Below are 25,569 nucleotides of genomic sequence, written 5' to 3' on the forward strand. Positions count from 1 at the left end.
TTTTTCAGACAGGGTTTCTCTGTGGCTTTGGAGCCTGTCCTGGAACTAGCTCTGTAGACCAGGCTGGTCTCGAACTCACAGAGATCCGCCTGCCTCTGCCTCCCTAGTGCTGGGATTAAAGGCGTGCGCCGGCATCCTCTTGATCATCTTTCTAGTTGTATGAACACACACACACATACATACACACGCATGTACAATATTAATCTAGGTTCTAAGTATGAGAGAAAATTTGCAGTGTTTTTCTTTCTGAGTCTGGCTTATTTCACTTAACATAGTAGTTTCCAATTCCATCTATCATGAAAAGGTCATATTTTCATTTTAATTTACACCTATGTAAAATTTTATTGTGTATATACACTTCACTTTAAAAAATCCATTTGTCTGTTGATGAACACCTAGTCTAGATCCATCTTCTGACTGCTGTGAATAGCACAGCAATATGCGTGGAAGCTGAAGAAGATCCTTCAGGAATACCCAGGGAGTGACACAGCTGAGTTCTGTGATAGTTAAAATGCTGATCTCCATAAAGTCTGCTCAGTAAAAATCACCTTTTAAAAAATTCTACACATTTTTATATATTTTAAAATTGCATATGTTTATATTTGCAGCAGCTTCCTTTTACTCTTGCTGTTCTTCAGTTCGGTCTCTCTCTTTTCTTCCTTTTTGGCTTTTTGAGACAGATGTTTTTCTGTGCAGCTTTGGAGCCTGTCCTGGAACTTGCTTTGTAGACCAGATTGACCTCGAACTCACATAGCCGGCCTCTGCCTCCCAAGTGCTGGGATTAAAGGCATGCGCCACCACTGCCTGGTCAGTCTTTATCTCTTAACTACAATTTTGCTTTACAGCTTGTACTTTCCTACTTCTCAGTTCCTCTTCACACTGCTGCACCAGTACACATCTGACTGTGTCATTCCTTCCTTAGTGTCGACAATCTGTCCCTTCCTAGTATGGAATTTGAGGTCTTCTGTTAATGTTGTAAATGTAAGAAAATGTGTTAAATTGAGCCCAAAAAGTGTAAGGTCTGTGAGTTGTGCTTTATGTTTTTACTATTTTGATAGTTTTCCTCATGGATAATAAATCACTTTATTATTGCTGAATTTCAAGATACTTGGGTCATTGTTGAGCGAAACAAACATGGGTTGTATTCTCCTTCAGTGTTTGACATTGTGAGGAACTACACTGCAGATTATGACAAGACTTTAATCTTCAATAAAATCCACCATGAGCTGAACCAGTTTTGCAGTGCCCACACACTTCAAGAAGTTTACATAGAATTATTTGGTAAGTGTTAATTTGTTTTAAATATATAAATAGACAATGATTAGGAATATTTTTAACTTAAATATTAATGCTGTAATGTTAGTAAACCTTGGGCCATTTGAGCACTTTCTCTGAATTTTTAATAGAGCAAGCATCTCTAAAATACTTTGTTTTTAGTTAGTAATAATTTCTTTGTTTCTTTTTTCTTCTCTCTCTCTCTGTCTCTGTCTCTGTCTCTCTGTCTCTTTCTCTCTCTGAGATACTGTCTTACTATATAGCCCAGACTGACTTCAGACTTACAGGGATTAGCCTGCTTCTACCTTCCAAGTGCTGGGATTAAAGGCTTGAACCACCACACCACATAAATGATAATTTCTTATATAACTTGGTAGGAATTAGAAAATCTTCACACGCTATATTGTTTTCACTATACTTTATTAAAGCTTAGAAGTATATGTTTGGGAGTATGCTGGCTAGTTGTATATCAGCTTAACACGAACTAGAGTTATTTGGGAAAGGCAACCTCCGTTGAGAAAATGACCCCACCAGATTGGCCTGTGGGTGAGCCTATGGAGTATTTTCTTGATTGATGATTGATGTGGGAGTATACAGCTCATTATGGGTGGTGCCACTCCTTGGCTCACAGTCCTGGGTGCTTTATCAAAGCAGACTGAGCCAACCACTAAACAGTGTTCTTCTGGAGCTTCAGCTTCTGTTACTGCCTCCAGGTTCTTGCCCTGCCTTGACTTCCTTAGCGATGGGCTGTAAGTGAGGTGAAATAACCCTTTCCTTCTCAAGTTGCTTTGGGTCATGGTGTTTTATTATAGCAATAGACACTAAGACAAGGGTGTTTCTTAAGATCCACTTCCATGCATTTGGAATTCAGGATTTGTTAGGAGGACAGGAAGGATTTGGTATGTAGTTGTATTTACAACTATGATTATTTCATATAAAGGATACAGATAAAAACTAGCAAAAGTAAAAGTTGTAATGATGAAGTCAAAAGAAAACCACATGTAGAATCCTCTGGTAGTGGAGTCACCCAGGGTGTGCTTACCTCCCTTAGTAACAAGGTACAAACACATATGAAATATTGACTGCTGGGCAAGCTCATTAGCCACTCAGCACCTAGCAGATTTCACTGGGGTTGATCATATAGACACTCTCTGCCAACTACTTAACAAATGTCTAGGCTCCCTCAGGAAAACTAGTGCTGAGCACAAACCACACTGTATAAACAGGCAGTATGGCACCTTTTACTAGTTCTGGCATGGTGTTGGGAGTCCTGTCCAGATCCAGACTCCAAAGGGCTACAGTCCCAGGCCTGTAAAAGTTTCACTTGAGATAATGAAATTATCTCTGACCAGGGAATTGGGTTTGTCACCTTTAGTGTTCACCTCTCCTTCCTGGAATTCTTAGTTTATTTCTCAGAGTGAGGTATGGGAATAATTAATCAATTTAAAGTTTACCAACTAGGGGCTGACAAGATGGCTTAGTGAGTAAAGGGGCTTGCAATGAAACCTGATGACCTCAGTTCAATCTCCAGGCTCTACACAAAATAAATAAAATATAATTAAATCAATTGTTTGCTTTTGATGATTGACAGGTGCTGCAATGCTTGATTTGTTGCTTTAATAATGGTGAAACTACCCTTGACGTGATAAAAGTTCATCCATTGTAAGATCAATAAAGTTAAGGCTCTTTATGGTGTAACTTACCTTTATTTAATCCAAAGTGATAACAAGGTGGTAATCAACAGAAAAGACATAGAGTTATTTGGATAAAGATTTACTTAAAAAATTACATTATGAGAATCAAGATACATAGCACAGATATGGCTTATCTACAATCCCAGCACCTAGGAAGCAAAGGGGATTGTAAATTTAGACCAATCTGAGCTATCAAAGGAATAAGGCATGCATTAAGAAACTAAATATATTTATTCAAAAACTGCTTTTAGCCAATAATTATTAATTCAGTAAAAATGTAAGTTATCCAATAAATACATTGATCCAAAGTTAAATTGAACTTACTGAATAAACATCTTGGGGTAAACTTAGAATGGCTGTCTATCATAGTTCTTAATAGGTAATTTCTTAAGAAGAAAAATGCTTTGTATTCATCTCATTTAGACTTAGTATATATTTTATTTGTCAGTTGTTTAAGCTCTGTTAAAGAACAAGACTGGAATCTGTTCTGGTGTTGATTAAAAATAACCGAATATCATGAGATTTGTTGTTCTTGACTTGAAAAAACAGATCAAATAGATGAGAACCTGAAGCAGGCACTGCAGAAGGACTTAAATGTCATGGCCCCAGGTCTCACGATCCAGGTAAGCTCCGGAATTTCTAGGGACATTCTGGGGAAGTTTTTAGAGCTTCCAGTTGAATACTTCCATGTGGTTGGTTATGCAGTTACTTAATCAAATCACTGTGGTAATTTGACTTGTGTCCCTGTGGAAATGAGAAGTGTGCTGAGTGATGTTTTCTGGTGAATTTTAGGAGGATAATTCAAAGCTCTTATGAAGAACTAAATTCATATTTCTACCAAATATGAGTTCTTTTTAAACACAGTAATGGTTATTAACCAGTATTAAAGTATACCTTGCCTTCAATAACATCATGAAAAAGGAGCTCAAATGTAAGAATTAAACAACAGTTCTTGACAAAATAAATGTGGCAGAGTATGAATTGTCCATTAGACAGTGATTGCTTTGAGAGTGTCTACAGAATGAGTCCCAGGACAGCCAGGGCTGCTACATAGAGAAACCCTGTCTCTAAACAAAACAAAAATCGGCACATTAATAAAGAATTAATTAAGAAATTAATTTTAAAAAGGTATGACGTGGAGCACTATATTAAGTAAAGGTATAAGAGAGTGGGTACCCTTGTCAAAGTGTATTTTCTGTATTTGTTGGATGGATATCTTATGAGAACTCTATTCAGTTTATCACCCCAGTTATTGATTAGGTGATTTGCTGTGCTTTGGATTTTTGTTTTAATGTATACATATGGGTGTTATTTTTCTGCATGTATGTCTGTACACCATGTATGTGCCTGGTGTCCTCAGACTGGAAGAGGGAGTCAGATCACTTGGAACTGGAGTTACAGTGACTTCTTGTGTTCCTGTTTGTATTCCTTTTATTTCCTTCTCTTACTGAGAGTGAAGACGCTGGATACCCTGGACTATTCTTGATCTCACAGCAGATTTCCTGGTCCTCTGGCTCTTACAGTCTTTCTGCCCCTTTTCTGCAATGCTCCATGAGCCTTAGATGTAGGAATTATGTTGTGGATATTGAGATCAGGCTCAACCAGGTTGCCATGGGTTTAGGTGACCTATGGGTACCTAAAAAGGACTTAGTTCATTGTCTGCCTCTGCAGTTACCCCTTTTAGACCAGCAGAGCCAGGTAAACCCAGGCAGTCTAAAGAGAGGCCTAGCATGCCATTTTCCTCCCCAGTAAGCCCCCAAGCAGCCATTCCAGAGTAACAAGATCACAGTGGGTAATATGCCTGTGGGCCTTGGATGAGAGGTAGACTTATCTCACTGGAAAGTTTGAGAAACTGTATTTGCTCATAGAATTTATTGTAAAAGAAAGAAACTATCACACTGTTTTAGCCATCTCTGTACCAGATCTTTCCATGGTCCTAAATCATGATAGGGACAATGTTAAGGTGGTTGTCATTCTGGTCAAATCCCTATCATGGACTTATGAGCTCTGCTTTAGCATCCAAAGACTAGCTACCTACATTTGGAAACTATTTTTCTGTTTGCAGACCTTAAAGGGTTTTGTTGATCCTGGCCATGGAGATTTGTCTAGGCGCAGACAAGATATTCTTTTCACCTGTTCCTACTGTTCAGGCCCATCAAGCCAATTCCAGTAAGGAGAAGGATTGGGTTGGGTCACGTGCAGTTTTCCTGGCCGAATCAGAGCCATAATAGCCTTGTCTGAAGCGCTTGTTCCCAGAAGGTATATGGCATCCAAGTAGCAATAGCTCCCCTTTCCCTATTATTGGTATATTGGGGGTTCTTTGGATGGAGACATTTTTCTGAAGCCAGTGAGCAAAAAGCCCATTCACTGGGAGCTGTGACTTCTGCTCTGAGGGACATGGATCTCCAAGGTCATTTTTGAGGAGCTGTTGCTAAAGTGTTTGACAATCATGAAGTCATTGAAAAATTTCCCTGTTTTGTTGCTACTTCATAACTGTAATTTTGCTGTTATGAATAGTAATGCAAATATTTGATATGCAGCCCCAAAAGGGTCTCAACCCAGAGGTTGAGGACCACTGCCTTAGATCATCTCTCTGAGCCCTCTAAGCAAGAATAAAATGAGGATTCCACCAAGGCAGATGTGACTTAACCCAAAATACCTGTACTTCTCCAAAGACAGGAGCAAATACTTGATTTTCTCCACCTCTGCCTTAGGTTAGAGAGGATACATCCACCAACCTCAGCCAATAGTTTGGGAGTTTATCACTCATTTTACATGATGAATTATACTTACAGATTACAAAGTATTCCGTGCTTGTTCTTTGAAAGCCACTGCCAACTTTCATGAGGTTCTTGGGCCCCTCCCTGGAGAAAACAATTGGTGATCTCTCTGTCCTGATTATGGTAGTAGGGAACTTGGAAGAGATTTCACAGACAGAATGAAGAAGTTGCTTACCTCCATCCTGTTCTTTTTGAGGTGTTTCTACCAGTAAATAGTGACAGTTGAGCAAAGAAGAGAGGTGTGTTGTTTGTTTGATATTTTAGGGTTTGTTTGTTTGTATCTTAAATATAATTTTTATGTGCATTGGTGTGAGGCCATCAGATCCTCTGGAACTGTAATTATATACAGACAGTTGTGAGCTGCAGGGTGCTGGGATCTGAACCTCGGTCCTCTGGAAGAACCTCTGAGCCATCTCTCCAGCCCCTTTAGTTTTGTTTTTAAATGAGGAAATAAGTGGTTTTCTTCTAGAGCTGTGTAAAGGTTGGTTATTTGTTTTTATAATTAAGAAATTACTTATGTATTCGGATGTTTTGCCAGCATGTATGCCTCTGCACCACAAGGAAGACTTCTGGATGCTCTGGGACCAACATTCCTAGCTAGTTTTGAGTCTCCATGTGAATCAAACCTGGGTCCTCTAGCTCTCTTAACTATTGAACATCTCTCCAGCTCTCACAGGTGGAGGTTTTTTAGGTCATCAAAAGTGTGACTAATGCTGCTTCTGTTTTTATTGGGGATCCCACCCAGGATGCTATTTCTTAGGGACAGAAATCCCCTTATGATTTTTTTTTTCTACAACAGTAGAGAATTCCTCCATTTTATAAAATACTTAAGCAAATGCTTATGAATTTTTTGTAGTCTTTTAAAATAGTCTTTCCTTGATCTGTACCACCAGTTTAGAGACTGATAGAGTTCTGTTGTTGTTTTTGTTGTTTTACTGTAGATAGGGTTAAGAGATTAACCCTGAGTGAATTGGGAAAGAAAGAATTGTTGAAAGTTATGGACTGGTGAAATGACTCAGCGATAAATGTAAAAACTTTTTTTAAAAAATTGAAAGTTTTGAAATTAAAAAAAAATAAGATTCATGTGCTTAAATGCTTTGTTACTTGAACATTTAGCCAGTTGACTTAGGTGCGTGCATTATCTATCAGTGGCAGGTGCAGGATGTTTAGTTAGTAAATGCAAAAGCTTCCAGAGATAAGTTCTTAGTGTAGGGAAGTCAGCCTTCTAAAGGACCACATTCCAAGTAGATACTCGAATTATGCCAAAGTTCACTTTGATTAGAACAACAATAAAGAATGTCTACAAATACAGGGAAACTTTGTTCTAAGTGAGACTCTAGAAAGAAAGAGTGCCAGCTCTCGGTTGCCATTTATTAACTACAGCCGTGTTCTCAACTGCTGCGACCCTTAGTACAGTTCCTCATGCTATGGTGACCCCAACCATAATATTATTTCATTGCTACTTCATAATGTTGCTACTGTTATGAATCACGGTATCTCATATGCAGGATATCTGATAAGTAACCCTTAAAGAATCACAGCCAGGTTGAGAACTGCTGTCTACAGCTTTGGGCTGCATTTACACCCAGTACAACACATTCCAACTTTCGGCAGTGATCTTTTTCTTGCCAGACATGGTATTTAGTTGTACTTACTGACTGGAATTTTCACATGCTCTTAACCTAATTTACCCCTCAGCCTTGTTCCTTTGACTGACTTCTCTTTCTTTGGTTTGCAAGTTTGAAATGGAAAGCAAAATTGTCCAACTACAGAGCCTTGTAAACTGTCTTCTAAGGAAAACTTAACTGGTTTATTTCCTCCATGAGTAAGGTGGCTTTCTCTTGAGGTTAGACCCCATTTAAGTAAACTGGTGTGACAACGTACAAAGTAGATTTGCTAGTGGGATCCCTATGCAAATTAGTGGGGAGCTGTGTTACAGTTGTCATTTACTCTAGGCTCATCTGAGGAGCTCATCTTTAGGAGGCATGGTTAAACACTTTTGTTGCTGCCTCTGTTGGGAGTTGCTGTTTTTTGGTAGGTCTGCCCATGTAGCCCAATATGAGCTTGAACACCCTCTTGATCCTCTTGTCTTCATCTTGGATGATGTGTGTGTTCTACCATGCCTGGTTTAAAGACCATTTTTCATATATATTTGACTTTCCTTTTTTTTTTTTCTTTTTTTAGGCTGTACGTGTTACAAAACCCAAAATCCCAGAAGCCATACGAAGAAATTTTGAATTAATGTGAGTAACACTCATGGACTCCTATTATTTCTCTTTAGAGCTATTTTCATTTTAATATAGCAGTCTAGGGAAAATGTGGAAGGAAAATGCTCGGTCTGAGATTGGTTAGTCATGTTACTTTTTGTATCTTAATGCCCAGCAAATACTTACTAGGTTTCTCTTTATGGACATTTCCAGAACAGTCCTCAGAGATACAGTTTGCTGTGAAATGATTAATTATAGTTTTATCAGAGTTGCACAATAGCCTGGAATGGAGTATAACAAAGGTTTATTTATTTGGGGATAAACTCACAGTAAGGGAAGCAATCCGCAGTCCTCAGTGTGTGCTGGGAACTGGAGCCAAATCCAGCAGAAAAAAAGAGCCATGCTTTTCATCTGCTTATAGTACAGGAGACCATGCCCAAAGTGGGCCGGTATCTTAAAAGACTATTGGTTGAAGGAGTTCCTTCCTACAACACTTCCCCCTTTTGTCTAAATAAGAGAGTTCTAGGCCTAATACAAAACTGTATACAATAAGAACAGATACCAAATAAAAAGTTTTTTGCAGCCCGATAAACCTCTCTGCCAACACAATAATCTGAATCAGACGAAATCAAACTGAATTAGAAAAAGCCCAGGTTTAATGGATACCAGCTTTCCTGGGTGGCATTTCAGCCCCCGAAGAGGGAACAGGGAAGGAAGACCAGAAAACCATGTGTTTATTCTCTGGGTTGCTGTTTAAATACCCTGTGGGTGTGGTCTTGAGCATCTCTGAAGAGGGGTCATCGTTTGGGTGGTTTTCTTGGGGGTAGAGTCTGAACTGAGGCAACTCCCAAGGGAGGGGGCTTGGGATGGAATGTTCCACCCAAACATTCCAGACTCTTTGGGTATATGGATACCAGGGGCTGGGGTGAAGCCTTAACCCAAACTCCAAGTATTGTCCAGGGAAAAGAAGAAGCAAAAACATACATAAAAATTAATTACAACCAGCATGAACAACATCAAACAAGAAACATATGCTAAATGTTTCAATAGTTATTCTATCCTAAGGAGTCTAAGTCTCATTAAAAACAAGAGGAAAGTAACTATGACTATCTAGTCTTCAGTCCCATCAAAGACCTGAGAAAGGAAACAATATTACCCCAGTAAATAGGAAGTGCAATCAAGCAACTTCCAAAAGTTGCAAGAAATGATAGAGATAACAGGCTACTTGGGTAGTCACCCAAAGTCTCATTTGCAACGTTGGGGCAACAAACTTTGGCTAAGGCCTAAAGTATCTGACAGACCATTATGAATGGAGCCTTGAATGAAATATTAATTAAACAGTGTTGAAAAGAATGCCCCTTTTGTTACCTTATGGTAAGAAGAGATAACCTTGGGGCTGGATAGATGACTCAGCAGTTAAGAGCACTGACTGCCCCTCTAGATGCCCCAGGTTCAATTCCCAGCACTCACATGGTGGTTCACCACTGTCTCTGACTCCAATCCTAGGGGATCTAGTGCCCTCTTCAGGCCTCTATGGGCACTGCAAACACTTTGTACAGACAAGAAGGCAGACAAAACACCCATACATATTTTTTTTAAAAGATTTATTTATTTATTTATTTTATTTACGGTGTTCTGTCTGCGTGTGTGCCTGCAGGCCAGAAGAGGGCACCAGATTTCTTTACAGATGGTTGTGAGCCATTATGTGGTTGCTGGGAATTGAACTCAGGACCTCTGGAAGAACAATCAGTGTTCTTACCATCTGAGCCATCTCTCCAGCCCCCATACATATTTTTTAAAGGTTTTTTTTTTTTAATGAGTATATACCTATTTGGTATAAAACTTAGGGTTTTTTGTTTTGTTTTTGTGATAATCAAATCTAGGTCTTTACACATTGCCTGTAGGGAGGTCTTACCTGAATCTGAGTTGATGTCTAGGTATCTTCCCTATTTTTTTCTTTTTCTTTTTTTTTATTTTTTAATTTCTTGAGACAGCGGTTCTCTGTGTAGCTTAGGAGCCTGTCTTCAAACTTACTCTGTAGACCAGGCTGGCCTTGAACTCACAGAGATAGATCTGCCTCTGCCTCTCAAGTGCTGGGATTAAAGGTATGTATCACCACCACCTGGCTGGTATCTTTCTTTTTTATGTCTCTAAAATTGATTAGAAAGAAGTTATAATCAATTTATAAGTGTTTTAGAGGACCTCTTTATGATGATACTTACAATCTTTGAAATAGCAATATTCTCATAGAGTATATATGAAAAGAAGAAACAAACAACTTTAGAAATTTTGGCTGTTGGGAAGAAATAAGAGATGATGCTAAATTAAAATAATTACAAAAACCAGGAATACAATAGATGAGGGCCAGGGATGTGACTTGTGGCAGAGTGGCAGAGTGCTTGTTTGCCTGACATAAACAAGGCTGAATTAAGTCCTCAGGGCACACGCATGCATGTGAGTGCATATATACACTCAAACACACACAGCCAGAGAATATAGCAAGTGTCCAAGGGAATAGTAGTACTTCTTTGTAGTGTATCCTGAATCCTTTGTGTTCCTAGTCTCTTCGGTTGTGCAGTTTTATTTCTCCTGTTTCATTTAGAGCTGTACTTTAAGAGTATAATGCATAAAGTATCAAGCTGGGAGGTCGGTTATGAATCTGAGCTGCTAATAGAAATGCTGTTTATTCAAGGATCAGGGTATCTTAAACTTTAGATATGAACGTTTCTACAAATGAGTTATATGGGTTCTCTCCTTCCCTCCTTCCATCTCTCACGCCCCTCCTGTTTTTTCCTTTTTCCTCCTCCCCCCTCTCTGTCCCTGTTCAGAAGGGTCACATGCGAGAAGTTTGAACCACACTTTCAAACCTGCATGTTACTGTGCTTTATCCCCAGAACCAGAAAGAGGGAAGAGGGAGGAAGGAAAAGGCAGAACCTTTTCTGATTTGTATGTTTTACTTTGCAGGGAAGCAGAGAAGACAAAACTTCTTATAGCTGCACAGAAACAGAAGGTTGTGGAGAAAGAAGCTGAGACAGAGAGGAAAAGGGCAGTTATAGGTACTTGGATTTATTTGTGATGAATGTCTCTGACTATAGGTACTGTGACTTTGTCCTGTTTTTTTTTTTTTTTTTTATCAGTTTCTTGTTTGATAATGAGGGGATTCAAGACAGCATTATGTTAAGTGGAGAATTCCAGAAACTTCTTTGTATATCTAGATGTCCTTAAATTTAAAAGTAAGCAAAGCCAGTAGGTAATGAAGTGTAGCCCACTTAATTTTCAGTTTGTAACATAATTCATTCTGGTGAACTGCTGAAGAGTTACTTTCTAGTTTGTATTACTATAGCATGCTGTGTGGCTGTCCTTTTCAGTGTCTCTGCACACATGCAGGAGTTTTCCTAGAGTAGTATGGTTCAGCATGGGGGCATAGGACAGTTCCTGTCTCCAGCTTATTTTCCTGAACCACATGAAACAGGCCAACTACTGAGAGAATTTAAGATCTTAAAGCATCTTCACACACTTAAGTTTTTAAATGTCAAATCTAATAATTTAAGAGCTTATAATTTTATGTTTTAAATTTTACTTTTCTAGTAATTCATTTTTGTTGTAATTTGTAATCTATTGGTTCATACTAGATTGGAAGTCAAGAGAAAAGGGTATTTTGGGGTAGGTTGTTGTAGAGAACATTCCTCAGAGCAGAACTGCTGAATCACAGTGTGTGCATATGTTCAGGTTGCTCTTGCTGCCAAACTATTCTCTCCCTGGTTCCTCCATCTTGTCTGTCTTCAGCATTGTATTCTGGTTTCTGTACTGCTGTATTGAATTCTCCTTTATGTCCTCATCACCTTTTGGAGTTACCATACTTCAAACATTTGTTTTGTCAGTTCAGTGATAGACAGTATAACATATATTTTCAATTTTAATATCTCTGATTATTGGTAAAATTGCTTATTGGGTTTCTTTTCCCTCTAAGGTGTATTAACCTTTTAGTATCTTAAGCCAGTTATTTGAAGGCTTTTTTTAAGGCTGGTTTATGGTGTTCTTTCTGTGTTTGAGTCATGATCCTTCCCCATATTTATGTACTGCAAATTATCTTTTCTTTGAGTTATATAAATTTGATTTTCACATAGTCTAGTTCATCAAAAATTCAGTGGTTTCTGCCTTATCTTGTTTACAAGTTCTTTTGCCTCCACAGGTACCAATTTTATTCAAAGTATTTAAATTTCTGGGTTTTTTTGTGTATGGACCTTTAATCCATAAGGGATTTATATTAATGTTTAATGTGACAGAGATTCGGCTTTACTTTTTTCAAATGGCAATCAAGTTATCTCAGAGTATTAATTAGTTCATTATTTCCTCTTTTTGAATGCCATTTATGTTATACAGTAAGATATTACATGTAATTTGTTTTTATCTTAAGATCTCTGTTTTAACTCCTCATTCTGAAGTATCCCTGTTACTTTTTCCCTTAGCTGTTCCTGTTGGTTGTAATTGTTGACTATTCTTAACTATTCCTGAAGTTAGCCTGGACTAACTAGCCCCTGTGTATTCAGTTATGAAACTCTAAGGACCAACTCAATTCCGTAAAATAATCTGTTGGGATTTTTGTTGGAATTGCATTGAATATACACTGATTTGAAGAGAATGGAAATATTTAATACTGAGTCTTACAAATCCCATATTTCTATTTATGAGAAATGTCTTTTTAAAAGTATCATAATTTAGGATTAGGGAAATGACTCAGGGTGTAAAATGTGAGCTTGAAGACTACAATTTTGAATACCAGAAACACATGAAAATCTAGAGTGGGCTCCGTGGGTCACTTTTAATCCCAGTCTCATAAAGTAGGGGAATCTCAGAGCAGGCTGGCTAGGAAGACTAGCTTTATAGACAAGCTCTAGGTTCATTTAGAGACCCACCCTTAACAAATGGAAGAGTCACCAAAGATGACCTCCACGTGCCTGTGCACCCACATTCATGTGTTCACACACGTGCCCACATACGCATGAAAGCTGGAAAGGCAGGGAGGGGTATAATATCCTTAAAGTCCCTGAAATTTATTAGAAATTTGTTTCCTTGGTGCTGGGTGTGGGGGCATGCTCCTTTAGTCCCAGCACTCAGGAGGCAGAGGCAGGCAGATGCTCTGAGTTTGTGGCCAACCTGGTCTACAAAACGACTTTCAGGACAGACAGGGCTACACAGAGAAACCCTAACTCAAAGGGGGGGGGGGAGCAGTTCATTCCTGTGTAGCTTTTTTAAAGTTTTTTGTTTCTGTAATAAGTAGACTCTTTTACAAAGGCACTTTTTCTAGCTTATCACTTTTTTTTTTTTGGTAGATATGCTATTGGTTTTTAGTTAGCAGCCTTGTTGAAAATGCTAGTATTCTTAACAGCATCTTTGGTTTCCCTGTGATTAATCATGTTGTCATTAGATATCAGTAATTCTGTTTTCTTCTGGATATAAACATCACACCCTTCATTTCTTGTCTCACTGCTCTAAGCTATGGCCTTTTATACAGCATACACAGGAGCAGGACTTTTGTTTTATCTCTAAATAGTTCCAGCAACATTTGCTGTCTTAACATTGACTGTTCAATGGAGTTTCCTTCTGTTTGTTCTTTGCTTGCCAAAAGCCCTTATTAAGAATTATTGTTAAAGCCAGATGATGGTGGTGGCACACGCATTTAATCCCAGCACTCGGGAGGCAGAGGCAGGTGGATCTATGTGAGTTTAAGGCTAACCTGGTTTACAAAATGAGTTCCAGAATAGGCTCCAAAGCTACAGAGAGAAACCCTCTGCAAACCAAAAAAAAAGAGATTACTGTTAAAACTAAGTTGTGTGTGTGTGTGTGTGTTGAATTGAACATATGATTTTCAAGTTACTAATATGGTAGATTCTATTGTTAGATGTTATATTACTGGATTTTGTTGTTGCTCTGTTAAGTAACCCACCCAGTCATGATATGGAAGGTTCACCATAATCTCTTGTAAGGTTTGCTGATAATTTTTTACGAATTTTTACAAGTGAGATCTACTTAGTTTTCTTTTCTTATAAACTATTGCGTTTGCTTATTTGTATTTTGTTTGAGGTTAGGAGTTTGTGTGTTGTTGTGTGCATTGTTTCTTCCAACTTCAGGATGACCTGAAGAGCGCTTACTTTTGGAACATTTTGTATATGATATATATTGTTTCTTTTCATGGGTTTCATGGAACCCATAAAGCATTTTGCTTTAATATGGTTTGTGCTACTTGTTTGTACTTGTGGTAACATCCAACCTAATTTCATTTCTCTATTACATATATTTATTCCGTTATTCATTTCTTTTTAAGGCTTAGAAATGTTATTTTTGTTGAAAATTGTCTTAGTCATATAATACTTCAAATGGGGAAATGGATTTACAGAATTCACTGTAGCTTTGAACACATCCGCTGTAGTCTACCTTCCTTTGTTTTTTGGTTGTACATTCCTTTTTGTTGGGTTAGTTTTGATCTTATTTTTCATAGAACTGCTTTTTAGTTTTGACTTGATTTATGCTCTCTTTCCAGTTATATCTCTGTGAATTTTTGTTAGTTCCTTTTTATGCATACTTTGAATTTACTCATTGGTTCTTTTTTTTTTTTTTTTAAATCTAACATGAGATGCTTAATTCATTGACTTTCAGTTTTTTCTTTTTTGTTTTTTTGTTTGTTTTTAGTGGAAGCATGTAGGAGAATAAATTTCCTTCAGAGTACTGCTTTGGTCTTGGGGGATTTGGTGGTGGTTCTTTTGCTTATATGTATTCAATTTTCTTTAAGATATTTCCTTTATAATTTCATTATTAATCCATGAGTTATATATATTACTTCTTTAGTTTTTGGCTCAGTGAGTTTTGAGAGATTTTCAGTGTCACAAAGGATAACATCTGTTGTATGGATGATTGAGTTGTGTTGAAATTTTCTCTGCAGCTTTTTTCTGTAAATGCCCTAGTTGTCTTAGAAAGGGCTGACTATATATAGTCCCCATTTGTTGGATGCAGGCTTCTATGGCGATTGATTGCATCTTCTATGTCCTTCTCATTTTTGTCTTTTGGTACTATCAGTTTACTGAGAACATTGTGTTAAAATTTCTTAAAAATGACTTACAATTTTTTCTTTATTTTGAGTCTCTCTAATGAAAGACATTTAACTTCAGGATCGTTAATTTCTCTGGAGATTTCCTACTGGTTTATAATAGCATTTTTTATCCCTAAACATATTGTGTGGCATAAGATTTACGCTGTCTGATGATACATAGCTGTGTTGGATTTCTCTTGGCTATTTCTTGGTGTATCTTCCTGTTCTTTTACTTTCAACTCTTCTATGTCATTATGTTTTAGGTATGTCTCTTATAAACAGCATATAGCTGGATTTTGTTATCTTATCCAATGTGAGAATCTGTCTTTTAACTGGTGAGTTTTAGTCCTTTTATATTTACTGTAGTTGCTACTGTATTTAGATTTGTATGTTATCCCTCAATTATATGCAATTTACCACACATTTTTTTCCTCTACTTCTTTTTCCATTGTGAGTTGTCTTTATTCATTTTTTTTCTTTTACTTGACTGGAAGGTTTACATTCTGTTTCTGGAATGTACAACTAGTCATCACTTGTGAAATGTTAAGTTTATATGAATCAGTAAAATCTAAAGTAATATTCTCCATCCTCTTCTGGAAAAATACTTGGAGATGCTTTAATTCCCATCCCTGTTCTCCAGTCTCACCTGCTGTTGTTGCTCTGTCGTCTGTTTTCATGTTGTTTTTATCTTGTCGTTGCTTACTCTCCTTAGTACTAACGACTTTTATAGTCAACATTTCATTCAATTTGAAAGTGTGACCTTTCCCTTTGCTTCAGATGGTTCACTTTTCCCTGCTAGTTGGTTGTTTTCTTGTTTTGTTTTTCTGGTGAAGGCTAAGCTGGTTTAGCCTTCATTAATCAAAAGTGCTCTCCTTTTATCCTCGATGTACTTGAGCCTACAGTTCTGTAACAAACTAAATTTAGTTTTTCTTATCATATTGGCAATACTGATACATTTTTGTTTGGCCTCTTGAATGTGATTACAAACTTGCCACCAAACCAATGATTCTTTTTGGGTAGTTATTCTGCTTTTAAAATCCTCCTACTTTTAAAGTAGCTCTGTTCAGTTCTCCAGCTCTCGTGAGGCTAGCAGGTAAAGTTCTTTAGTGCTCGTTTCTCTCGAGTTGAAGCCTCTAGAGGTCTTGGCTTTATTCGAGTGAGTTGGGATGTGCAAGGCCTTGTCTAGGCCTGTGTGGAGCATTGCCCAAGTGCTTCTCTCTGTGGTGAATAACCGCCCCAGAATTGCTGCCGTACAACCTCAGCTCTTCTTTAGCTGTGCCACTTGAAGACTTTCATTCCGTCTTATAAACTTGCTGTGCATTTAAAGACAAATTTGTTATGTTTTGTGTAACAGTTTAAGGTGTTACTTAAAGGAATTTTTTTCATTTGTCTACTCCCACTTTTCTGGAGCTCCAAGTCAGGTCACGCTTTTCCTTGGTTTCTTCCCATGTAATGGAGAGTAGTGTATCTTGAGCTTGTGCTTTAAATGTCCAGCCCGTAGGGTGTTTTTTTAAGTTAGTGTAATACAGATTGATTCTCTCTCTGCTAGGTTCTGGGATAATTTTAAAGGATACTGCCTCCTGAAAAAAAATTAAACTATTTGGAATTTTTCTCTCTGTTACATGTTCTTCGCCAGAAGTTAGAGATGAAGTATGTTAAAGTATTTCTTGGAACCTTTGGGGTTCCACACCATGGTGTCTACAGGTATTTAAGAAAATGAAATGTGTTTCATCTAATTTAGGTACATTCTGTCATATTCTTTAAATCATATCTAGGTTACTTATACCTGTTAAAAATTAAAGTACTATGTAAATAGTTGCCATCATTCAGGGAATGGTGACAAGAAAAAAATGTTCATGTTCAGTACACACATTTTTTAAAATTTCTGAGTATCTTCAATCTGTGTTTGATTGAATCTTCAGTTGAGAAACCTGTGACCATAGAGAATCACATGTCCTCCTCATCTTTGGCTGAAAGGAAAATTGAGAGTGTTTTTTAAAGAATTACAGTGATAGAATTTCAAGTGTAATTAGTTTTTCTTGTTTGGTCCTGGGGGCTTTGGTTTGGACAAAGGTTTAACTAAAAGTATTTAGTTTTCCTGTGTGTACTTGGATGTGGCAGCTGCTGTGCTCACTGTGAACACTTGTTTCCTTGAGTGACTAATTTCCGCTTTGTCTTTACATCAGTAAGACTATTCATTTGATATTCTTTTCCTTATGTCATATTCTTGATGGCAACTTACTAGTAGATCCTAGAATATATTAAAACTCGACTGTTTAGCTTACAACACAGGCTTTATTGTTTTCTCTTGTCTGGCTCTGTATTCTCTCTGTAGTTTTTTCATTTATATTTATGTATCTTTTGTTATGTTTTCTGGCTTATCCCTACCAGCTCATGTCCATTATTTCCTACAGAATATCTTCTTGGTTTAATTTCCATTATCCTGTTTTCTCATGCCACTTTATATGGTTGTCCTGTGTTGCCATGGGTTTGTATTGCTCCATTTTTGTGCCTTTTTTTTTTTTTACCATTAGTTTGTGAACCATTGCTTTATAGTCTCATAGAAGACTGAAACTGTTACCCTTTTGTAACCGTCCCACAAAGCTTGAACTACCAACATAGGACATTAGAGAAAGAAAGGAATTCCTCCTCTCGAGTTATTTCTAGAACAGATAAAACCTCGGAAACTGTTAGCCATAAAGCCACATGTAATTAATGCTAGACCATGTACTGCTGATTCTGAGTATGTGTCTTTGTTATGTTATAGAGGCAGAGAAGATTGCACAAGTGGCAAAAATTCGGTTTCAACAGAAGGTGATGGAGAAAGAAACTGAAAAGCGCATTTCTGAGATTGAAGGTAAGGCTGAAGTTCTGAGTGTCCTGGACTGCCTCTCTGCCTCAGGACCAGTTCTTTATTGTCTTGTGGGGGAAAGCTGTAGGGTATTCTGGTCTGCAAGAAGTAGCTAGCCTGATACTCTAGACAACAAACAAAGAAACAAAACACTTTATAATCTAGCTCTTTCTTGAGGCTGTGACTCTAGTAGCTCAGCCTTTCGTTTCCTTTCTTACAATGGAGACTAAAACTCTCACTTTAGTCTCTGATGAAGTATAAAAATTCCTCAAAATTTTTTGAGAAATCAAACAAGGATCTGGAGAGATGGCTCAGTAATTAAGAGCACTGACTGTTCTTCTAGAGGATCAGGTTCAATCCCCAGACCTACGTGGTAGCTCACAACTGTTTAAAATTTCAGTCCCAGGGTGATCCAACACCTTCTTTTATACACAGAGATCCGTGCAGGTAAAATACCATATACATAAAATAAAATGAAAAAAAATTAAAATGTGCAAGGTAAGGGCAGGGGAGATAGCTCATTGGTTAAAGACACATACTAATTTTGCAGATGCACATATGTCAGGTAGTCATCAATTGTCTGTAATTGCAGCTCCAGGAGATCACATGCCTTCTTCTGGCCTCTAGAGGCACTGTTCTCATGGGCACAAACACATACACACATACATACACAATTTAAAATAATATTTTAATGTTCAAAATAATAAACTTAACCACCACCAGTTTGTCACATGTCAGCAGTAATAACAACAAATTAGCTGGGGAAAAGATATGGTCCTGTTGTAACTGAAAGTCTGAAACTGTGTAATCACAGTGTGTTTGCTATGCTAATGTTGATGCTCTTTGATAGATTACAGTCTTGAGGATACTTATATACAACTGTTTATCTCTGTACTAACTGATTTCAGATTAAATTTGGTGAGGATGCAAATAATGCAATAAATAGAGTGGAGCTTTTATGTTTAGATGTGGTTATTTTGTCTGAACCCTGACTGGATGGAGGCTAAGGCTTTGGGTGATGGGAAGTTGGAGGGAGATAGAGGCAAAAGCAACCACTTAGAGCAGAAAATGAATGAACTGAAAAAGTTGTTGTTTAACAATGATGAACATATTCTCCTTGAAAAGGAGCTGACCTGAGGATTGAGATTTTGAAAATTGTTAATATTATAACTTAAAGTAAGACCAACAATTGAAATATTAAGCAGTATAAAAGGTACTCTTACCCAGATAAGGAAGTAGAGAGACAGTTCGCTTTGTCTCAAGCTTGTCATGACTCTTATTTGCTAGATGCTGCATTCCTGGCCCGAGAGAAGGCGAAAGCAGATGCCGAGTATTATGCTGCACACAAATACGCCACCTCAAACAAGGTGACTGCTTTGCATGCCACTTCCCCAGCGACTGGTTTGCATTCGCTTTTCATGGACTCTAATGCAGTAGAAGTAATTGTAGTCAGTGTCAGAAAAAGGTAGTGGCCAACCCATCATCAACCAGTTATTTAGCAAGACACATGTACCCATTGGTTGGGGGTGGGGAAATTATAAAAGCAACGAGCTGGAATAAAGATAAGCAGATGCATAAGCACAGGTCAGATGTCACAAAACTGTTCGTTTGTCCTGTAAGTAGGGGCTCTGAAAAGTTGAAGATCTTTTGAGAGAATGACAGGGAAAGAGGGAAACTCATTTAAACTCGCTTTCCTGATATGTAGCTTTTTAGGATAGAAACTAAACTTAGAAGAGGATTTCCCATCAGAGACATACTTGCAGTTTGGGGGTGAGATACTTTCTTTTTTTTCCTAGTCAGTGTCATGTATTGTATATGTTGAACATTGAGAACCAGGGTCTCCCAGAGTGAAGTTAGTTTGGTTGGTTTTAGGGTTGTTTTGTTGTTTTCATTCTTTTTTTTCATCAAACAAGAACAACCTATTTCCAAGAAAGACAAAAACAGAAATCTTCAGTGAAGTAAAACAGAAGAAACAAGGTTTAAAATTCAACAGATGCAAGCCACACCAAACACTCATCCCATTTAATTTCCTGGTACATGCACTGAGAACCCAAGATCATTAGGCCCCAGGACAGCAATGCTTTGAGATTCTATCTCAGGTCTCCTCTTTGTGACAAATCATGCACACATACCCACACACACATTGACCCAGGCAGAAGTCACATGATGCACAGGTGGCTGGAGAACTGCTGGGCAGGATGGGAGGATGAGCTGGGCAAGCATACGCCAGCACCTGTGTACTGGAGACCCTGATAACCCTTCTGTTGCAAGCTGAACAAGAGTAAAGATTAAAACAAAAGCAACACAGGAAAAAGAAGAGTGTTCAGACAGGCTAGATAGATGAAGAGGGAACGATGCGGGGGAATTTGGGGAAAGCAGCCTCAAAGAGGGAGGTCTTTGGAACACAGATGGGCAGAGATTCTGTGACTCCAGTAACATACTGAGGCTGACAAAATATGCCACAGCATTTTCGACATCCTGTGCCCTCTCCCAACAGAGGGAGAAAACAAACACCCACCCTCTAGCCCTGCCTATTAAAACTCTTAAGTACTTTCTCAAGTACCTAAAAAAGAAGTGACACCCGCCCCCCACCTCAGCACATATTCAGTTAGGTCCAGTATAGGCCAAAGAGAGCGTCTCAGTAACTCCTTTGGTGGAACCAAAGCAAGAGAAGCCCATCACAGCTGCCATCTCATCCTCCTCCTCAAATGTCAAGTCCTCCTCGGCCCTCCTTTTCTCCTTTTGTTGTTCTTTCTTGTGTGCTTTGGACTTTTCCTCCTTTTCTCTAAGTTCCTCCAACCTTTCCTCAAAATCATAGTCTTTCTGCTTCTCTTCTATCTTGTTGACCAGAGAGAATGTTCTTCACTGATCCACACACACAGTCATACCCAGGCTTTGTTGATGTCTCTTTCCATTAATGTGATCCAGGAAATTGATGGAGTTCTTTACCACACAGCCGTAGGCATTGCAGTTAGTAGCCTCCCATTTCAGAATGTGGGGTCGTCTTGGTAATAACAGTTGCCTTCCCAAGCTTGGACTTCTAGTTCACCTTGTAGTCCCTGTGCCGGCAGAAGCTTCCATTTGAGTGGCAGCACTGGGTTTCCATCCTTTTTTCTCTCTGTCAGTCTCTTCTCCGAGAGCCTCTTATATTCATCTTTGCTCACTTTTCTGTACTGCCTAGCACCATCTTCCCAACAAAGTACAAGATACTTTTCATGTTGAAGATGGTCTGATGTATTATGGTACATTTGAATCCCTGGCCCTTCCTGCGTCACACCTATAGCACTTGCTGTTTTAATGCCTTCTCCTCACACACACATTTCCTCATGTGATATTGAAATTGATAAATAGATCCTGCAATTTGAAGGATAAAAATCAATTTAGAAAGGAAAGACATAAATTAGAGGAAATAATAGGTTGGTGGAATGTAAATTGTCAGAACTTTGGAAACCAGTATAAATTTAGAAACAGATATCAGAAGAAACAGAATGGAATTTTGTCAAGATAAAAACAAGATGAGAAATTCATACCTCTAAGAGTTCAAATTGACAGTAGAAGAATTTGGCCAGAGAGAAGCATCAGGATCTTCTTACTGAGGTTGAAGAGATGGTTCAGTGTCCAAGAGTTCAGTTTCCAGCACCCACATTGGGTGACTCACAATTTCAGCTCTGGAAAGTCAGACTCTTTTATCTTCTGTCCTTACAGCTATCTACACATGTGCACACACAAACATACATATAAACAAAAATAAAGTGCCCTTTTTTAAAATAAAAGACTTTACTATTAAGATCAAACTTATCCTGAAAAGAGTCATCATTTTATGCCATTTTGAGAAATGCCACTCAGATCACTTTAAGAAGTAATGTAGTTGTACAGTATGACTAGATTTACATGCAGTGTTTTGGCAGAAGATGTGAATCAGCTGGAAGGTGGAGATGCAGGGACTGAAAGATGTTGAAGTTCAGAGTAAGTATTCTGTCACTACAGAAGACAAGAAAGACTCAAGACAAAGAGGGTGTTACTAGGATGGTCCTGGGGACATAGCATATATTCTGGGAACAACAAGTTGTAATGTAACTCAGTTGGCAGAGTGCTTGGCTATTGTGCTGGGTTCTAGATTTGGTCTCCCAACACCACATGTAAACCTGGGTGTGGTGACAGACGTCTGGACTCCCAGTAATCTGGTGGTAAAATCAGGAATACTAAAAGTTCAAGGTCATCCTTAGCTACAAGCAAGTTTGAGGTCAACCTAAGATACATTTCAAAAATTAAATGTTGGTAGAAGCAGTTCTGGTGGTTGACAAACAGCCATCTTACCACAGATGATTAAACAGTCAACTTCTGGATAAAGGCAAGATGTTAGATTAGGTGATTGCTTGACATATTCCAATTCTCAAATTTGGTCAAAAAAATTGAGTCACTAAAACATCTAGTTATATACAATTGTGAACCTAGGCTTTTGCTTGGAAGCCCTAATACTGATTTGGTGACTTGTGTACCTCTCTCAAGAGAATCAGTAGAAGTACTGTGTCAGTTCTGATAGAGGAAAGCTACATGAAATAGAAAATGCATGTAAAGTATTTAATAAACCACAAAAGAAATATGTATTATTTAATCCCCAGCTATTTTTTAAAACATACAGCCTAACCTGCCTTAAGATGGGAGCTTGTTAAAGGAATTTTAGTTAAGGACTTAGCTGTTAGGAGGATAGCACACTCCACAGTGAAATAGGATCACTGGCAAACATTCCAAGTTGGATCATGTTCCTCAGCAGAGCAGCTGGAGAAATGGTGTTAGAGAAAAGAGATGGCTATTTCACCAGACTTTTCTAACTCCTTTGATCTTGTTTGCCCCACACAGCACAAACTGACCCCGGAGTATCTGGAACTCAAGAAGTATCAGGCCATTGCTTCTAACAGTAAGATCTACTTTGGCAGCAACATCCCTAACATGTTCGTGGACTCCTCTTGTGCTTTGAAATATTCTGATGTTAGGACTGGAAGAGAAGGCTCCCTTCCCCCTGAGGAAACTCTTGAACCCTCTGGAGAGAGCTCCGTCCAAAACAAGGAGAACACAGGTTGATGCAAGAGGTAGAAATGCTCTCCCATATCAAAGTGTGACCCAAGGGGCTAAGTGGGAACAGTGGTTTATATGGACTCTCCAGATTCACAGAGAATCTGTGCTCTGTTGTGACTCTCTTGTCATAGTCCTGGTTTGCCAGCTCGCTGCAGGATAGGACCAGCTGTCTGGCACTCAAATGGTCTTGTCAGCCACAGTTTTATCAAGTATCCTGTATGTGTTCCTTTGTAAACCGGTACTCATGAGCAAGGGAAAGTGACGCTTAGATACTGCCTGCACTGGAATGTCAAACACTATATAACAAGCTGTGTTTCTTTTAAAAGCTGAGGTCTATTGAATAATGTTTACATTGGCCCCTGGGAACGTGTGCTTAGACAGTCAAGAGCTAGGAGGCCAGAGAAAAGACCACCAGAAAATGGTAAGTTAAAGAAGACTGATGACATTTGGGGCCCAGGCTCTCTTTAAAGTCCAGTCCCAGCATTCCTCCATGTGATTAACAGCCAGGCCTCTGGATTCCTAGGAAATGATCTTCCAGTTGAGCAACCATTTACTTGATACAAAGTGTACCGTTCTGTTTTCCTACAGTCAGGTTGGTGGCCTGCAGGGACATGCACTTTGCCACCCAACCAGAGGATTTTCACAGAGATTCCTGATCACTAGTTTATTTCATTAGTAAACTCAGAAATAGGAAAAGCAGCTGAAATTTAAGGGAGACAAAACCTGCACTGCACCAAAGCTGTGGGGCCCTGTGTTTCCTCCATTGGGTAATGATGTCCACATCACTGCTCTGGCCCAAGTGCGATGAAAGTGCCTGGTTTTAGCCACAGACAACTGCTTAGAGGTCACCCCGTGACTCTCCTAAGCCGAGACCAGGCTTTAACCAGACATAGGAGCAGTGTGCAATTCCTAATTTGCTGCACAGTATTATGTCATAATTGCAGGAAGTCTGTATTTTAAAACTGGATTTGGGGCACATTCATTTGCCCCAGCACTCCTTTCTAAAGGCCAAGGTTTATGGATGCCATGGTTGCTAACGCACCGATTCTCCTTAAAGTAGTTCACAAAGTGTGAAACCAAAAGTAACCTAGAAAGCATCCCTGGTCATCTTTGTCTCCTTCCCCTTTGAACTGTGATGTTGATATCAAAGTATCCAACTTTCACTCTAGAGATCAGAATTCCATTGACTTCTGGGCAGCCATTGAATTTATTTTTCCATGAGAAAATGACAAAGTTAAGCTGTGGCTATAGGAGATCTACTTCATCCAGACCTCTTTTCCCCATCACATTAACTCTCCTGGAACTTTATGCTGCACAGGTAGACCTGAGTCTGCCAAGCTTGTTGACAGCTCTTGTGTGTACTGTGTTGAAGCCAGGCAGAAGTGTAATGGGCCCACTTCCTGGAACCTCTCAGCTGTTTATCTCACAGCAGCCGAAAGGTTGTGCCAAACATTTTATTGGAAAAGGAAAGCCCAGGTTTGAATGGGTCTTTCCCCTAGGCCTTTTAGTATAGAGGCATTTGTAATATGGAAAAAATAATCTTTCTCATTTAATTATATTAATTACCCTTAAATGAATTTTGTGTTCTTGAACCCTCATTACAAAAATTTTTGAGCTATATAAATACACCTGTCATATTGTTGCTGCAGATAAATAATGATTGTTGTGGGATATCTGGATCATTGAGCTTTGTGCTTTCATTTCTAGAGATGTTTTCGTTCCCATTAGTGAAATACTGTTGCCCCAAAGTGATGGCTGTAGGTGTCTTAGTGGCCACAGGTCATGTTGGCCGGGTTGAGGAACAGGGAGGTGCCATTGTGAAAGATTAAAGAAAGCACTTCCACTTGAGCTCCCTATGGAGTGAGCTTCCCTGTGCCCACTCAGTGAACTAAGTCTGGCCATCCTTCAGGGATGTTCCTTTTGGTAAATATACACTGTAATCTTTAAGTATAAATTTATATGTGAAAGCTACGTTTTTAAAAACAAGAATCTAAATAAAATTATTTTCCTATCAATGACTGTGTATGTATTGTGTTTTCCCCATATGACTTCATGCTTTTCTGTTTTTTTTTTTTAAAAAAAAAAACATGTTTCTAAGACTGCCTTGCCAATTTCAACTATAGAGCAAGTTTGCTGATTTAGCTTAACTGTAGAGGTTTATACTTTTTCCAAAATAATGCCTACCAAGTAAAATTTTTTAATGACATTTTCACTTTTTCTTGGCTCCTAGAATTTGATAAACATTGCTATTGTTTGTGGGATAAGTTAGGAGCAGGGCATTGAAGAAGGAACACAGTCATTGTGCCCCTTAGAGCCTGTACTAGAAGGAAGACAGTTTTACATTAAAGGGATGGGCACCTGTGTACGCTCTAAGTGGTAGTGCTGTGGCACAACTGACTCCATTAGTTCAGAGGTCTGGTGCAGAAAGTTGGAACAGTGCTTTTGGACTAGCAGAGAAGAGCTGGGAGATCCCGAGAGGGAGGGAGTCTCTTTCCTCTGCCTCTGGAATTCACCCCATAGTCTCCCACATTAGCTGCCACAGACCAAGAAGCTACAGCTACCAATTTGAACTTGTTATCCTATAAGCTTTGGCATTAAG

General features: G+C 38.6%; 1 protein-coding gene and 1 pseudogene across 1 annotated transcript in view; one reads left to right on the forward strand and one right to left on the reverse strand.

Moving 5' to 3' along the window:
* The window catches only part of Erlin1 (ER lipid raft associated 1), a 34,270-nt gene extending 9,285 nt beyond the window's left edge, over window positions 1-24,985 (forward strand). Inside the window, exons 6-12 of the mRNA XM_050147178.1 lie at window positions 1,156-1,281; window positions 3,519-3,592; window positions 7,934-7,992; window positions 10,921-11,012; window positions 17,811-17,900; window positions 19,182-19,261; window positions 22,755-24,985. Of these exons, the coding sequence (XP_050003135.1) occupies window positions 1,156-1,281; window positions 3,519-3,592; window positions 7,934-7,992; window positions 10,921-11,012; window positions 17,811-17,900; window positions 19,182-19,261; window positions 22,755-22,976 (743 nt within the window). The 3' untranslated portion in view covers window positions 22,977-24,985. The remainder of the gene's footprint in view (window positions 1-1,155; window positions 1,282-3,518; window positions 3,593-7,933; window positions 7,993-10,920; window positions 11,013-17,810; window positions 17,901-19,181; window positions 19,262-22,754) is intronic.
* On the reverse strand, window positions 19,268-21,860 carry LOC126504719 (zinc finger matrin-type protein 2-like; annotated as a pseudogene).
* Window positions 24,986-25,569: the final 584 nt, after the last annotated feature.

Source organism: Alexandromys fortis, unplaced genomic scaffold (assembly GCF_014885135.2).
Source record: "Alexandromys fortis isolate MF-2015 unplaced genomic scaffold, M_Fortis_MF-2015_v1.1 scaffold_16, whole genome shotgun sequence".
In the NCBI taxonomy this organism is placed as follows: domain Eukaryota; kingdom Metazoa; phylum Chordata; class Mammalia; order Rodentia; family Cricetidae; genus Alexandromys; species Alexandromys fortis.